This window comes from Poecilia reticulata, linkage group LG7 (genome assembly GCF_000633615.1).
Source record: "Poecilia reticulata strain Guanapo linkage group LG7, Guppy_female_1.0+MT, whole genome shotgun sequence".
Lineage (NCBI taxonomy): Eukaryota > Metazoa > Chordata > Actinopteri > Cyprinodontiformes > Poeciliidae > Poecilia > Poecilia reticulata.
This window is the reverse complement of record NC_024337.1, coordinates 13,932,422-13,949,914: the sequence shown is the minus strand read 5'-3', so window position 1 is coordinate 13,949,914 and position 17,493 is coordinate 13,932,422. Positions and strand designations below refer to the sequence as shown.

Genomic DNA, 17,493 nt, shown 5'->3' with positions numbered 1-17,493 from the left:
CTTCCGTGGTATCACCCATGGAGGGATTTCTTTATTTAAATGGGTTCATTTTTCAGAGGGATACAAAGTCGTGATTTTAGTAATTACACGTTTATAAGAGCGATTTTCTGTTGTCCTTCCATGGAAGCGGGCAGCTTTCAAACGGAAATAAAACACTTTTTAATATAAATTGCTGCTTTGACATGATCACAGAACTGCCAAAACATATGTAGCTACATAAATACCAGACAAAGTGAATCACAGCAGCGTCATCAGCCGGTGTAACGCTGATCTGATGCGGAGCGGAGCTGCGCCATGAAGCTACAAACACTAAATAGAAGAAGAGCTGCCATCGATACAGTTGCAGCCAAGCATGATATAATGTTACACAATACAGTTTTACCAAGTTGCTCAAAGTCTAAACTGATATTGTTGTGCATTTAAGGTGTAAAGTTTACCTTCGACCAAACGCCCCCCAAAGGAATCTCACCGCCCCCCTTTTGTAAAAATGTCCGCCAGCGCCCCCTGCCGTCCTCTGAACGCCCCCTGGGGGGCGGTACCGCCCACGTTGAGAACCACTAATATAATGTCTTAATATTACATCATTAGATGCACCAAAATATTAAGTGAAGTGGAAATTTTTGGCATTTTAAGAATCAAGTTGACAATAATTTACGCAAGTAACAAAACATAACTAAATCAGGCACAAGAAATTGTTACCAAATCAGTTTCTATCAATAAAAACCAATAGCTTTGATAAAAACTGCAGGTGTGTCTGTGTCTGGTGAATTTTTGGTTCAGTGGGTAGAGAATCCAGAAATGTTACTCAAGTAAGAGATACTTTCAAATAAAAAAAGTAAAAAGTACAGCGTAACAAAAATACTCCTAAAAGTAAATTATTTTCCCAAATTGAGGAAATGTAGCTGCTTCCCAACTCTGGATTAAAGTTATGAAATCTTTTACTGCGAAYTGGGACCAGTTTGGTGACCTGGTTCGTTGATTAATTGGCCTTACTGTAAAGCTCTCATCACATGGGTGGAAAGCTGCTGCCGTCCCGGGCCGCTAATCCTTCCGTACCAGCCTGAATGTGACGAAGCGGCGAGCAGCCTGTTGCTTCGCCCTGCACAACATCTTCCCCGGCCTCTCGCTGCTGCTGTTATCTGCAGAGCGCACTGTGGTGTGTGTGTGTGTGTGTGTGTGTGTGTGTGTGTGTGTGTGTGTGTGTGTGTGTGTGTGTGTGTGTGTTTTACAGTTAGCAGAATAAAGGCGTGTCTCCGAGTCATGCATATAACAGCGCGACGAGCCGCGATAGGCTTCGGCTCTCCGCTTCTCCCCAGCTCAGTACGCACCACCAGCAGACCCACCGGCTGCCGCGGGCTCCCGATCATGGCCGAGCGCTCCCCACATTCAGAGGTGTTCAACAAGCCCAAGGTACGTCGGAAAGCCGGAGAACACGGCGGCTCAGAGTGTTATTGGCGGGCTGGTTTCACGGTGCTGCCGCCGCCGGTACAGTAAGTACAGTGAGACTGAAAGTACAGGGAGTACAAGCGAGAGAACATCCGCAGCGCTAAGGTGTTTCTGAGCCAATTAGGAAGGAGGAACGTCAAAAAGTTCGCTTTGGTTGGCATGGACTCGGGTTTTGAACGAGGAAGTTCGTCTTGCTTCTGTTACCGGGTCGTTGGGGAAACAACTGAGAATATTAAATGAAACCCACTTTTTGGTGGTTAACTAGACACATTTTTTCTTACTTTTACGCGCGTATATATATATATATATATATATATATATATAGAATATACATCGCTACTCTTGCTTCGTAAGACAAGAGCAGTGATGCTTAAGACGCGTCGCTCCGTCGCTACTCTTACGTAAAATGTCAGTATTTTCTGCCCACTAAATGAAAAACATGTTTTAGCCCCCAAAAAGAAAAAAACACACAAATTTATTGAAGGAAACTAATTTCGAAATCCTTTAACATATATATTTTTTTACGTTAATTACTGTCATTAAAATACCAAAAATTTCACATAAATATATTTTCGTCCATCTCGTATGTAATTTTTAAATATTAAATGATTGATCATTTTACTTGTGCAGACTTTTTCCTGTTACTTGAGTAATTTCTTGGACGGTTACTTTTTATTTGTGCAAGTCAAAAACCCAATTTTAAAAAAATTTTTTACTCACTAATAAGGTTAAAATAAATAGCTTTAATTGGCACTAGGCACAGGCTTCCCATTTAAACCAGAGGTGTCCAAAGTGGGTCCTGGAGGGCCGGCATCCTGAACGTTTTAGTCTCTCCCTGGTGGTATAACAACCTTTTCAGCTTGTCAATGTTCCTCTTAGGCCTCTAACGAGCCATCATTTGATCCAGATGTGTTAAACCAGGGAGAGAACTAAAACCTGCAGGACGCCGGCCCTCCAGGACAGACTTTGGGCTCCAGTGATTTAAACGTTTATTGTCGCATCTTCTTAATCACTTGTGCCCTTTGAATCCGAGTCCTGTCTGAACATGTACCTGTTCTGACAGCTGATAAGCTGACAACAAAGGGCTGAGTCAGAGTGAAAGATGGGTGGAGGATGTGGGCAAATGACAGAGATCAGCTGTGCAAGAAGCAGAGAGCTCAAAGAGTGAAGGCGGAGTGCTGGCAGAGATAACCTCATTACATATTAATATGCTGCTGCAGAGCTGATGGTGGCGCCGGGGTCACTGTGCACTGCAGCAGCAACCTTCACAGGCTCAACATGCAAACTTATTGTGCTGATTCTGTTTTTTGGAGTGTTGCATCACCTTCATGAGGTTAATGAGTTCAGTCATCCATGTTCTGAAAAATAACATCTCAGTTTCACTTATTTTAGTTTAGTTTGACTAACAGTCTCCAATTTCTCTGTTGCCAACAAAGTTTCTCAAAATCCACGCAGTTCTCAGCTACAACTCAAAAAGATGCCATATGTCAAAAACAAACTCAGAAGAAGCCTGATCATCTGATCTGTGTCTTATGTGAAGTTGAATTCATCTCTGTGTTTGGAAACGTTTAATTTTCAGCAAACAAAGGATGAGGCAATGTTGCACCGCTGCTATTTTTGTTGTGACTCTTGCATAATTTGAGACAATCGAAGAGGCTCTTAAAGTTCTAACGTAACCAAACGATCTCTAATTAAACTATTTGTATGCATCAACTATTCCCAAAGTCATCATGAAGCATCTGAATGTTTTAATTATGGAGGGCGTTCAGTCCGAGTCGTTCTTTTATAATTAACTCTCTTCCTTTGTGGTCAGTTGACAAATTCAGATCATGTCCCAGCGGATGAGTCAACATTTACGACGCGTTGCAGAGTGAATGAGCAACATGTGCTGCACAGTTTGTGCAACATTTTATTAGGTTTATCCAGTAATTCTGCTACACGTGTGGCCAAAAATCAAAAACATTTCACACGGCAGAATGAAATGATGCAGCTGCTGCATCATTTCATCCCTATGAATGGCTTCACACCCAAACTTGCATTCTAGCATCATTTGGCTTATTAAAAAATATGAGTTGGGATCATGCATTAAATGATTCACAAATACGAAACTAATAACTAGTGGGAAACTTCTGCACAAAAACGTTTGAAAAAATGTTCATATATAGAGATTTTTCACTCTGTCATGTGAAAACTACAGACTTTTAGTTGTTTGTTAAATTTTTATATGACAAACCAACACAGATCCTACTAGTGATAAAAAAAGATACAAACTCTTCTCATGGTAAAACACGGTGGTGGCAGCATCATGCTCTGGTGTTGATTGTGGTCTAAAATGAGAGAAAGTTTAGGAGAAATTGATACTTTTATAAGATATTGCAGCTTATTTTTAGCCAAGTTATTCAGTTTTCTTAAAGTAAAAAAAAAAAGTGAGTTTCTGTTAGATTGTGGCACAGCTGGATCACTTTAAGTGTTTTTTAGCAAAAAATAGGATGTGAATAAAAAAGCTGCATTAGGGAGAGTCATAAATCTGAATCTCCTCAGTTCATCTGAACTTCCTCTTTGGCTTCATACTCTGATATAAAACATTTCTCTTGCAAAACTGCAGACATCTTCAGTGTCACGGGATTAATTTAAAACGACCGCAACATGCTGCAGGGTGAACTGAAAGAACAGCCACATGATTTCCTGAAATGGATATCGAGTGGAGAAGCATTTCATCATCTGTGAACAGCTCTGAAGCTGCAGCATTTAAAAAAACTTTTATGAAAAATGATTGTTAATAAAAAGAAAAGCTAGAAAACACACATGAATCAGAGATTAGATCGATTAATTTATGGAGATTTTAGAACTGAAACGGTTTTTCTCAACAAATGGGTAGCAAACAGAGCCGGCCAAAGGTATGAGAGTTAAGCTAGCATGATAAAAATATATATTTAAAAATATATTGAAACTAAATACAATTTTGTATTTTTATAGTTTGTAAACAATAGGTTGATCTCTTCCTTCTGTCACTGTTGGGGAAATTTAAGACATCAAACCTGTTGACTTATTTACTGTAAATTTAGTGTTTGTTACTTTCAAATAATTAAAATGATGCAACGCACTTAAATGCATTTCAAAATCCAAATAATTTATACTTTAAAATCAGCAGCCATAATAATAGTGGTATAATGTAAGCTGATTAAAAATGATAATTATTTAGAAATGATACATGTTGGTATGGGGGCGGGGGAGGACCCAAATTAAAATGTGCCCAGGGCCCCAAAAATGCTTGGGCCAGCCCTGGTGACAAATAATCAGTTATGATGTTTAAGTGTTATTAAAGCAACATATTAGAAAATTTAAAGCTAAAAAATCTGCCAATCATCTTCAGTTAAACTGAGAATGGGTTGTTGAAGCAACAAGTCCAAGAGGATATTTCCATCTCAAGAACTTCCAGGTGGGACCCAAGACCAGGTAGGTCAAAGGTGACCTTTGCCTACCTGGGTTGGTCCCAGATAGGAGCTCTGGGTTTGTCCCAGTCGCTCCTCTTCCAAGTTACAGTTAATCATAGATAGGAAAAAAAGGAGGAGTAAATTTCTGCCAAAAAAACTCAGAAATTTTTTAATTAATCTTAGACATTTATAAAAAAAAGACTTGGAGTCTCAAAAAGTAAAAGATTAATCTCAAAGTTAACTTTTTTTTTTCTCACAAATTTCTGTTATTCATGCTCAGAATTTTTTAAGTCTTTTCTAGAAAATTTCTGACATCTGACAAATGTTTTCCAGCAAATATTCAACATTTGGAGCTCAGAGAAAATTTATGAGAAAATGTAAAAATTTTGGGGGGTTTTCTAGCAAATTTTCAACTTTTGAAAACTCAGACATTTCCTTGTAAATATCTTTGTTAATGTTAATCTCAACATTTCTGAGGTTTTTCTAGCAAATGTGTTACATTTCAAGCTCAGAAAGTTTCTTCTTTCAAACAGATTTCTCTTGCAGAATGATTTTGTGCAAAAAAAAAAAAAAAAGTAATGAACATGTATTAAACAGCACATAGAGTTGTGCTAACCTGCTAAAGGACTTTAGGAACTGTTGAACCGTGGCTTTTACTGAGGCAAGATGGTAGCACTGGTTTTAACATCAACAGCATCAGGAAACTGTAACACAGGGCAACTGCGTCAAAGTAAAAAGCTTTGACAGACAGAAACAACTTCTGTGTTTTACATATAAGGGCAGAAAAAGTGCAAGAATGTTGACAAGACAGATGTGAGAACTCGCCGTTCGGCAAATTAATGTGGGAAACTGACCTTCAGAGAGGCGAGTCGGATAAGGATGTTCCCTAAACATAACCATAAGTTCAACACACTCATAATGTAATAACATTTTTCATTACAAGTACAAATGATCACCTGAATCTTTTTTTTGCAAGGCAACAGTTCAAATATCTTGAAATAAGACAAAATTAGCTTGCAGGTAACATTTAAGCAAGATATGAGCTTCTTTAGAGTCGATAATTCCTTAACATTGATGAAAAAGTATGGCAAATTATTTCACTTTTATACATGCTTTCTTATAAGTGAAATAATCAATGGAGCAAGAAGGTTGTCATCAATAATATGGAATTATTTATTTAAAACAAGCTCCTATATTTTGCTGAAAAGTTACCTGTATGTTAGTTTTGTCTTATTCCAGGTGTACTAAGGCATTTGAACTACCAAAATTACTTCATAAGATTTTGTGTTTTTGCAGTGCAGCTATTATTCAATGTGTGGGAATAAAATGTCTGATATACAGAATGCTTTTATTTGCATATCCTCAGTCTCTGCCAGGTCAACAGCATGAAATATCTTCATACGTTGGTAATGGTTTGTTCACATACAAGGAGAACAACACATGCTTTGTTTTACTGCAGCTCTTTTATTTTTTTTTTAACACAAATCTTGTTCCTCAAAACTGAAAATCACGTAGCTCAGCTGTATTTCCAGTCCAAAGCAACACAAGCCAAGCGGTTAAGCAGCAAGGAATCTGATTTGAATCATCCGAGGTTTTTCCTGGCCTGCTCTCAAGCTTTAGGTCATGACGAGCCTCGCTTTGCTCTTTCTTAATCGGAGCAACTTATCTAACTCGTTGAGGGACGAGTCAAGATGCTTCCACTTCATCTGCTGGCATAAATCACAGCTTTCAGCAGCAGAGGGGGAGCCAAGCCGGCCGTTCCTGTTTGCCCCCTGCGGCGCCCCTGGGCCCGGTCGCCACTGGTTGCCCAACCATGTGCTCTGTATGCACAATGAGCTGCAGCCAAAGCACAACCTCAGCTGCACTGCTCTGTTTGGTCCAGGAAGATGGGGCCTCGGTCCTGTGTGTGAGAAATTAACATTGATTGATTGATTGATTGATTGTCTTCTTCATCCACAGATCGAGCTGCATGTTCATCTTGATGGAGCCATCAGAGTGCAGACCATTCTGGATGTTGCCAAGTAGGTGGATTTGCTTTTTTTATGTTCCTCAAACATGTTGATGCACTTTCTTTTGAGTTTTATCTATTTATTTATTTATTTAATTTACTTAATTATGTACGTTTTTGCATTGCACCTGGTTACCTATAGCTCTACAAAAACACTCCACCCCCACAAAATCTTAGCAAGTATTTTTCGTCTAGTTTCTAGCGCAAATATCTTATTACAACTGAAAATAAAAGTAACTTTTTATTAAGAGATGGGAGCTTGGTTTAAGATAATAAGTCCTTAAAATGTTATGAAAAAAGTGCTGTTTCCACTAGCACACTGCAAAAACATAAAGTCTTACCAAGAATTTTTATTTGGTTTCTGGTGCCAGTACACTTAAAAATAAATCGAAAGCAACTTTTTAGAAGATATAGGAGCTCGTTTCAAGTAATTCCTTAATGTTGATGAAATATTACTACTACCACTGGCAGATTATTTCATTTATAATATGGGGAAAATGTCTTGTTAGAAGTCTATTAATCTGCCATTTAAATTAGATATAGGAGCTTAAAAAAGCTGCTATATCTAAAGTTACTTTCAAGTATTTTTATTTTATTTCATGTGTGCTAAGATGTTTGCACCAGAAATACTTGGTAAGATTTTGTTGTTGTTTTTTTTGGATGCAATCCCAATTGTGTGGTTGATTTTATTACATCAGGGTTTCCTGCTGGCTTCAAGGTACAGAGGTTGCGTAATGAAATTTGAACCTGTGTCTGTCTGACCTTTGACCTTCTGGATTATGTACAATTGAACGTGAGCGTGTGAGTCCTGAGTATACGGCAATCAAGTGAGCTGATTGCCATATTGCTGATGAGTAACACAAACGATTATCACAACATAACCCAAGAAAATACACCATTAAGTCGTAACATTCTGAACTTTGACAAGTGAAGTAAATTTATGATTTTGGTATCTCAGGTCAAAAGTAAACATTTCCAGTTATCAATGTTGATGTGTCAGAAGCAACCTAAGGATTTAAGTGAGTTTCACAGGGAACAAAATTGCAACATTTGTTACATTTTCTGCTGCTGCTGTTCGCTTTCACACTAGACTGTGTCAAACGAACCAAACTATTAAAAATCTATTCCCCTCCCCGCCTGTGGGGGCGCTGCACCAAGAACCACTGAAGAAAACAACACAAAAACCTCTGAAGAAGAAACTGAGTGCAACTTCCTCCTCCAGGAAATGTAAACAAAACTAGAATAGCGTCAGATTTGAGCAGTTTCAGGATTCCTCTTTTGCATTTGGTAAACGATCATGAGCCATTTCTCGTGCTAGCTTTTGTTTTGGTTGTTTTTACCCAGAATGCCCTGCGCTGTAGTCCACTTCCTGCTTTTGGGACCGTGTCCAGTCTGATTGGCAGTCACATATGCATTCAAACAGTGCTAGTGTTCATTTCAATCAAACCTAGGTTTTTGGGCGGACCAGAGTTTGTTTGTTGGTCCCAATCAGAGTTCACACCGCCCCAAAAGAACCAGACTTTCTGGACAAATGGACTACAGTTTGATTAAAGCAGACTGAACATGGCTGGTGTGAATGGTGCACCAACCAACAAAACTGGTTTTACTGGTTTTACAGTATTTATTTTGGCACTGGTATTTCATATTCCATTGAAACCAAATGGGATGTGGTCCATCACAGCGATAAGTAGTTGTAGCCAAGAGGGTGTTGGTTCGAATCGTGGGTGTAGGTCCTGAGATGAAAAAGATCTTTCAGTCTAAAGAAAGCATCTTGAGGAGCAAGGGAGCATAGTTTTCCATCGGCCATGAAAAGATCCTGGCAAACAGTCAGACATTACAGAAAGGGGAAGCTGTCAACGCCGTTTGCAGCGACTCTGATCTCATGGAATCCATTCTGGTGGTGGATGGATATCAATCAAAGAGCTTCAAAACCCAACCGACTGCATCCTGGAACAGAAGGACTTCAGTAGAGGTTTTTCTCCATTTACAGTGGTTTAAGTTTGTTGTTGGAGAGATAGAAATGAAAATCATTTCCAGACAGAGCTAGAAGTTCAGCTATCTTTGAGAGGCGAAAAAGTGAAAGGGGGCTTCTGCTTCTTGGTTGGAGGTCTTCCAGATTTATCCCAGTGGGTTTGATTTCAGAGGGAGGAGGTCTAGCTAGGGGAAGAGCGAGTTATGGTGGAAAGGTTGTATCTTCCAGCTGGCTTTGGAAAGCCCAAATATCCCACAGAAGAGTAAAGTGGTGAGAAAAGGAGGTCTGGTGACCTCTGCTCAGACTTCTTCCACCAAATCCCAATGGGAAGCTCTCCAAAAAGCAGAACGGCGGTTGAAAATCCATATTGGTGAATAGTTTCTACAGAAACTATTCCCTACAGTTTCTGTAGGGATGAAAAATGATGACAAAGGAAACCATTCCGTTTCCTTTTTCATCATGGGGATAAAAAGGAAACGGAATGGTTGCCTCGTTTTAAGATGAAGCAAAATTCACATTCTGCGTGTTTTTATACTTTCAATTTCTAAAAACAACTGAAGTGCTTCAAAAATAAACATCCAGCCATTTTTTTTTTAGGTGTAAGTTAATTCAACGGTCACCGAGCCATTACCTAGAAACGCCAGCACAGCACAGCCCCGTTACCTAGCAACCCATGCTGAGCTCCAGCATATTTGGTTAGCTGCAGAGGTGAACAGAGTAGCAAAAAATTGTACTAAAGTAAAAGCAGTTCTACTTCAACATGTAAAGTAAAAAGTGTCCGTCTAAGAAATTACTCAAGAATATAAAAGTGTTTGGTCAAAAGTCCAAACGAATAACTGATCAAATGATCAAATATTTAAAATTATTTATTTAAAAATGACATAATCAGACGAAGTAAAGTATAAAGTTAGTTGGAAATTTTGGTATTTTAAGGACCAAAATGACAATAATAACAAAATCAGGGAAAAGAAAATGTTTCTAAATCAGCTTCTTAAAAAAAAAAAAAAAACTTAAAGTATCCGTTTTCATTTTTACACTCTTTTCACAATATCTTCCATCTTTTATCCACCYAGGAGACGAGGCATCTCTCTTCCTGCAAACACAGCCAAGGAATTGAAGGAGAAGATCATCGTTCACGAGCCTGCCACTCTCACAAAATTTTTGGAAAAATTCGAGGAGTACATGCACGTGATTGCGTAAGTGTCGACGCAGCAGCCTCTCAACTTGTATAACCGTAGAGGGAGTTTCCTTACAGGAAGTGCAAAGTGTGACAGTTGGGTCAGAGTTCACCTTGAGAGCTGAAGTCCAATCTCTTATAACTGCAATTATGTTGCATCCAAAGTCTTTAAAAAAGCTGTTTGTGATTGATGGACTTGGTATGTAAAGCACAGGAGGATTGTGCAATGCAACTCTGCCCCACAGCAGGGGGCGTCGCTTTTAATGCCAAACATGAAGAACAGGAACACTGCATTATTGAGATCAAGTGTCATCTTGGCAACCCACCAGAAAAAGGACGGTAAACGTGTTCAGGAGAGCCTTTCATATGTCACTCTGCCTTATTTTTAATCCTGAACTCTGAAGAACAGACCAAATKCAGTCTTTCAGTCCTGAACGCYGCCGGTGTTGCACCATATTATGTCACCGCCATACATTGTGACCGGAGGAGGCGCTGTTGCAGTTTTACACCATACTCTGCCGTACTTAAGCCAAAGGAAAGATAAAGAAAAAAAAGCTGAACAGAGGATAAAAATTAACATTTTATCACTGTGTTCACAGAATATGACAGCTCTTATCAGATACTGTGAACACACTGTAACTTGTAGTAAAATATTAGTTACTACTGATCCTTTGCACGTGACGTCACGCTCTTCAGAAATTTGCACGCTCCGCTGTGCTGAATGGACCTTTTTTCTGTGTAGCTCGAACATTAGGGAACTTGCTGGCTGGGTTTAGCTCTTGCAGGGCAGCAGTGTGGCTTTGTGTAACAGGAGGATGCTGCAGAACAAAAGTCATTCAGGAGGGCAGCATTCACTGGAAACGCTGGAAGCGTTTTGTTCTGTGACGCGTAGCAAAATGAGTCTTACATGACAGGAAGGATAAAAACCCCATAACTACATTGTCACTGGACAACAAATTTTGTTGGGCGATAAATTGTTCCAGAACTTATTGTGATAATGGATATTATTGTTGTTTTGAGACAATTTTCAAGTAATATAACAGCAAAAAATGGCAGAATAATGCAAGAACACATTCTCAAAGATAAACACTGGAACTGGAAGACATTTGAAATATTCAAAATAAAGAAAGAAAACAACATAAACAATCAAAAATGGGCTAGTTGAGATAAAAGAGAAACAATAAATCCAGCAAATGAAAATTATTCACTTTCTTTTATCATGCGATTAATTGATAAATTGCTTATTGTAACTGGCCTAAATGTCTTTATTATTAAAGATATCAATAGCTCTCTCTGTTTTAATATATCTTTGGAGGCGACTCACAATATATCACAATTTGGAGTGTAACTATATGAATATTTACTCAACAAAAACACAAAATCTTACCAAGTATCTTTGGTCAAGTTTTTAGTGCAAACATCTTGATGCACATGAAATAAGTCAAAACTAACCAGGAAGTTGGTTAATAACTTAAAAAATATTGATAAAAAGTACTGGATCGACTGGCAGATTAACTTATGATGTGGAAAAAATGTCTTATAAATGAAATAATCTGACAGCGGAACCAGCACTTTTTCATCAATATTAGGGAATTATTTACTTAAAACAATCTATGTCTTGCTGAAAAAGTTACTTTGTAAGTTAGTCTTGTTTTATTTCAAGTCTACTAAACTATTTGCACTAGAAACTAGACTAAAAATACTCTGTGAATTTTAGTTTTTTTTGCCGTTTCTGCTTCAGTTCTGACCTGCATTGTTACTCTAATGCTTACAGGCCTGTGCAAATTTTGCCAGTTTGAACAAAACAAGTTCACCAGAAACGGTTTGATACAATCGCACCAGCTGCACTGGAACTACCCCAGATCAGCTCTCATTGATCTCAATATTTCAATGTCGGTACTTTGCACAGTTTGTGATCATATCACACATCCGCAAACAAAACTTACTTGCGTTAGTTCCTGTCAGTCTGTGGTTTTCAAGATCCCTTTTCAGCAAATTAAACATGTAGTAAGAGAACAAACAGGAGGCGCAGCAATATCTCGTAAGAACTCGCATAAAGACGATGCAATAAAAAGACGAGAACATGGAGAGAATCTGATATCATTTGAATGTAGAAACTAATTTTTCCTGCTTGTAAATAAAAGTGCTCAACTAGCAAATCAAGCTGATTAATGGACAGAACAAACAAGAATAACAAGTCGACCAGCCAACATTTTTTGGACTGGAAGGCTGTCATGTCCAGACTGGGACACTCCCAGCTCGGGTGGCATCACAGAGACTATAAAGATTATAAAACCAAATCATGAACCAGTTCTTCTGCATCTTTGACGAAATGATTCTCCTAAATGTCRATGTTGCAGAAGTGAACAAAAGCTGCGATTAAGGTTTGTTTGACGCATCATGGACAGAAACTCCCTGATCGAAACCAAAAAAAAAGAAGAAGTTTAGCTTCAACCTGAATTTAAAAACAAGACGGTGAACAGTGCAGAACAAAAGTCAGTCTTTTTTATTGTTGTTTTGTTTCTGCAGGCTTTCTGAAAGTTTTTCAGGAACGTCTTMCTCCTTATTACCAAGCTGTAAAGAAATAAAGAGATTTGGATTGGTTTATCACTTTTGCATGGCATACAGATAAAGTACTGCTAGAAAAGAGGTGTAAAAAAAACCTGTAGTAAATTCATCTTTGACTGCAGTAAACATATGTAGAAAAATCCAACTGTCTTTTAATATATGTAATGTTTTAAAATAAAATCCAAGTAGGTCAGAGTTGTTGACATCCATTTAAATTGATGTAAAATTAAAAATGTGTTTTAACCTTTTATACTTTAATCATGTCAGTCTGACTAGGAAGTTTTAATTAGTGATTAGTTACTTATTGTTTCCCAGAGGAATGAATGTGATGTTACAGAGATCAGTTTTTTCATAAAACATTAAAGTCATGATTAAAAAGTTTCAACTAACAAATGGGTTTTTTCTTCTTGGTAAATAAATTAACAATAAGTGTTGATTTTTTTTTTAATGTTGTTGCAAAGAATAAAATTTAATAAGTATTTAGGAAGAAATGACAGATTAGTGCCACTAAAATAAAATAGAAATATATTTGACTTTTTTCTCTGGAGATTAAAGTCAGAAATCTGAGATTGAAATTTGAATTTTGAGATTTAAATCTGAATTCTGAGATTATGGTAAATTGTTCTTTTTTTTCAGTGGCACTAATCCTCTTCCATAGGAAACTGTCCAATTGCTCTTTGCACCGCCTTGTTGCTAAAATTTACTATGCAAACAAACTTGATTGATTAATTGATATTTAATACTACCTGTCGTAACCTTTAGCTGAGATACCAAGTTGAACTAATAATATTAAATAGTTCATGACAACCAAAGATGCCACTGATAAAAAGCTGTTACGGTACACAGCATGACTTTTATCACACCAGCGTTTCTGTTGCTCATTTTTTATGTTGTCGCTGCCCAGATGATGGATTACTGATTAACGGATCAAAAAGTTTCATTGCTGTTTCCGTTTCAGCGGCGACAGAGACGCCATAAAGAGGATCGCTTACGAGTTTGTTGAGGACAAAGCCAAGGAAGGAGTCATTTACGTCGAGGCCAGGTACAGCCCGCATTTCCTCGCCAACTGTGATGTTGGCAAAGACATTCCCTGGAACCAGACAGAGTGAGTGTTTTTTTTTTTATTCATTTATTTTATTATTGTCTGGCTGTGGTGGGGTGTGTTGCATTTGTTTTGTGTTTTTGTGGACAGAGGAGACTTGACCCCAGATGAGGTGGTGCGTCTGGTTAACGAGGGCTTCAGTGAGGGGGAGAGGGCCTTCAAAATCAAAGCCAGGTCCATTCTATGCTGCATGCGCCACATGCCAAGTAATGACCTGTTCATGCTCGTGTCTGCCAAAACACGCTTGTGAGATAAGGGTCCTGTGTGCTAATGTCTTGTGTCATCGAAGCTCTGCCTTCGGTTATTCTTTCAAAAAGACTCGAACGATTTTATGCTTTAGAAACTTTAAAAAATCTTTTCCAGGACAAAATGTGCTTTTAATGAGAAATCAAAGAAATGTGGAACAAAATAATTTAAAAAAGGAAAACAAATAGTTGCTAGCATGGGATTTTTTTTCCTGACATAGTTTGCTGTATTGGTAAGAGAAAATAAAAGTAAAAAAATAAAATAAATGGACGAAGATAAAGTTAAAATAATACAAGAACAAAGTCGGAGTAATTCTTGAGAATTGTGTATATGTTTAATGACACATTTAAGTGTATTTTCTGTCTTACAAAGTGTTGAAAGGAGGATTAAATCTATTCTTAAACAAAACGAAAGATCAAATATCTGGAAAAAATGGAAGAAAATCCTGCAGCTTCAATCAAAAAAGAAGCATTTTCCAACCCATGGCAGCTTATTCCTCTGATTTGGGGTTGCAGGACTTCCAGCAGCAGCTGGTGTTGCTGTGTTAACATGAAGCATCGCTGACAGTAACATGAACTGCAGTAACACGAGCTGCTCCGTTCCTGCAACTGTTTCCATGCAACCCAACAGCCAAATTCACTTCACATGCAAAATAAATGCGAATATGTTTTAAATAAACCCAACGGGAAACATTATGCAGATATTCTAAGTGGAAGTAAGATTATGTTTTGTTTTTAGAAATGTGTTATAATTAGAAAATATGGGCTAGTTACAGATTATTCAGGTATTATTTAGTTTTTATAGTAGTAAATATATGATTTAAAACAGCCAAGCAATAAATCATTTAAACATTTTTGAGCTCTCTTCTTGCAGAGCTACATGTCTCATGTCACTGCAGTAAATATGAGACGGCGACACATGAGCCTTGCACCAGCGAAATCTCATTTTGACTTTTCTAAGTTAAGCTCAAGAATCCAGCTGCTGGCAGAGCTTCAAATTTCCTGCACATACCCGAGAAGAATCCATCTCAAAACCTAAAACAAATCATAAGAACCTAGTCATAATGTTAAATTCTGCACCCTGCATGCCGATTCATGTTTTTCTAGGCTCAGGATCTCCTTGGATTTATTCAGATGTCTCATTTCTTTTGCACACTGCACACATTGTGTTCAGTTAGCAGGCCTAAAACGTGTCGTAATGGAAATTTGAACTCGTTCCAGACTGGTCCATTGAAGTGGTGGAGCTGTGTAAGACGTATCGGGATGCCGGCGTGGTGGCCATCGATCTGGCAGGCGATGAGTCGATGAACCTCGAAGCAAACTCAAATCACAAGGTGGCCTACGAGGTGAGCACGGAAAACCATGAAGATATTAAAAACACTCCAGACGTGGAAAAACGGCMGAATTAGAAAATAAACACATCATTCTGAACGTCTTAACTTAGAAGTGAGTTTCCACTTTTACTACGAATCTTTCAGAAGCTACACAGGAATAACTTTCTCTGGACGTGTCTCGGCATACACTRCAAAAACACACCGTCTTACTGCGTATTTTTGATCTAGTTTTTAGAGCAAATATTTTGAAATTGGATAAACCTAACTTTCAAGTAACTTTACAGCAACATATGGGAATTTGTGTTAAGTCAATAATTCCTTAAAAATTATTATTTTTAAAGCGCTAGTTTCACTGGCACACTGCAAAAACATGATGTCTTCCCAACTATTTTTGGTCTAGTTTTTAGTGAAAATAACTTGGAATRAGATAAAACTAGCTTGCAAGTCATTTTTYCAGCTAGATTGTTGTAAGTAAATTATTCCTTAATATTTATGAAAAAGTTCTGGTTCCATTGGCAGATTATTTCACTGACAAAGTGGGAAAATGTCTTGTTATAAGTGAAATAATTTGCCAATCGAACTAGTACTTTTTCATAAATATTAAGGCAATATTKACTTAAAACAATCTCCTATATCTTGCTTAAAAATTATTTGTAAGTTAGTTTTGTCATGTTTCAAGTGTACACAGATATTTGCAGTAGAAACTAGATAAAATACTTGGTAAGATTTGTTGTTTTTGCAGTGAGAACATTATTAGACATTCAAACACAAACAAAGAATACACAATAAAACGTCAATGCCATATCCCGTCATCATAATCACATTTCTTTTAAATGCAGAAAGTAAATTAACACCTTTATTTGAAATGTCTCTTTCAATCATTGCTTATTTGAAAATCTCAGTTGCATTTCCTTTCTCTTCTTGCAAATCTGTTTTGACTATAGTTAAAAATAATTGTGCTTCATGTGTGAATTTTAAAATATTGTTGTCTATTAACACAACTTTAAAACTTCGGCTTCATCTTTGTTCAATAAATACAGATAACTTCACATCTGTTACTCTAACTTTGCTTCGAATAAAGTTTAGGTCTAAGGTTATTAAATGCTCCATGACCAGTTTTTCTGAAACTCCAATCTCYAGTTTGTCCAGTTCTGCTTTTCGGTTCTTGTTCTTACAGTTTAATAGRTTTAGGTTTTCATTCATGYYAACGTTTCTYTCTGCGCTGAAGCATGAAGAAGTTTGTTTACCTGTGAAAAGCTTTGGATCAAATACAAGTGACGCATTTCACATGAACCACCCACGATGATCTTATCTACAGAAACATGTACTGATGAATGAAATGAAAACMTTATTCAGTGAGGAGAAGGAGCAGAGTCCTCTCTGAAAGCAAGTTTTATCATCTRCGGTTTATGATCTCGGATATAAATGTGCCRACTAAGCAGAAGTGGGCAGAGTACCCAAAAATTATACTGAAGTAAGAGCAGCACTACTGYAAYATTTTTACTCAAGTAAAAGTAAAAAGTACAGCTTAGTTAATGTAACTAGTCATTACTATAAGCACAAAATGCTGACWATCTGAAATAAAACCAGACGACRTAAACATGGGGAGTATTTTTGTGTCTTTAGATTCATGTGAAATTTCATTGTGATTCTTTTTTTAAGTGAACTGGAAAMGTTGCTCCAGTGAGAACAAAACCCGGCGTTGCAGATGTGAAAGCCAGATGTTTGGCTGCGCTGCTTTGTTTCTCATATGTTCCTTGATGGATGTCGTTCCCAGGAGGCCGTTCGATGTGGGATTCACCGCACGGTTCACGCAGGAGAGGTGGGCCCGGCGTCGGTGGTGAAGGAGGTGAGCCGCTCGACAGTAACGGCCAAGCTTTGGCGGGCATGTCTGACATCTTAGTCGCTCTTAAATGTGCGTAAACAAAACCCTGAAGTCACGCCACAACAATAGAGATGAGGGCAAAGAGCCAAGCACAACAAGCAGAGCAGAGTTTTTGTGTCGACTGATTAGAGGTCAGTGGAAGAACAATAGAAGCGATCGACTGAATGTGTTTTGTTTCAACAATGAGGAAGGTGGTCAACAATACAGGAAGAGTTTAAACTGTCCTGACGTGTGAATATCTTAAAGAAGCAAAATGGTGGCAATGAAGAAAGGGGGAAACCAAACAAGTCTGCTGTGAGGTGATGAAGATAAAACTAGGAGT

At 37.9% G+C, this 17,493-nt stretch overlaps 1 protein-coding gene across 1 annotated transcript in view; it reads left to right on the top strand.

Moving 5' to 3' along the window:
• Positions 1 to 1,204: 1,204 nt before the first annotated feature.
• Positions 1,205 to 17,493, top strand: part of ada (adenosine deaminase) — a 22,179-nt gene continuing 5,890 nt past the window's right edge. Inside the window, exons 1-7 of the mRNA XM_008414597.2 lie at positions 1,205 to 1,410; positions 6,840 to 6,901; positions 9,934 to 10,056; positions 13,564 to 13,710; positions 13,798 to 13,913; positions 15,174 to 15,298; positions 17,064 to 17,135. Coding sequence (XP_008412819.1) covers positions 1,261 to 1,410; positions 6,840 to 6,901; positions 9,934 to 10,056; positions 13,564 to 13,710; positions 13,798 to 13,913; positions 15,174 to 15,298; positions 17,064 to 17,135 — 795 coding nt within the window. The 5' untranslated portion in view covers positions 1,205 to 1,260. The remainder of the gene's footprint in view (positions 1,411 to 6,839; positions 6,902 to 9,933; positions 10,057 to 13,563; positions 13,711 to 13,797; positions 13,914 to 15,173; positions 15,299 to 17,063; positions 17,136 to 17,493) is intronic.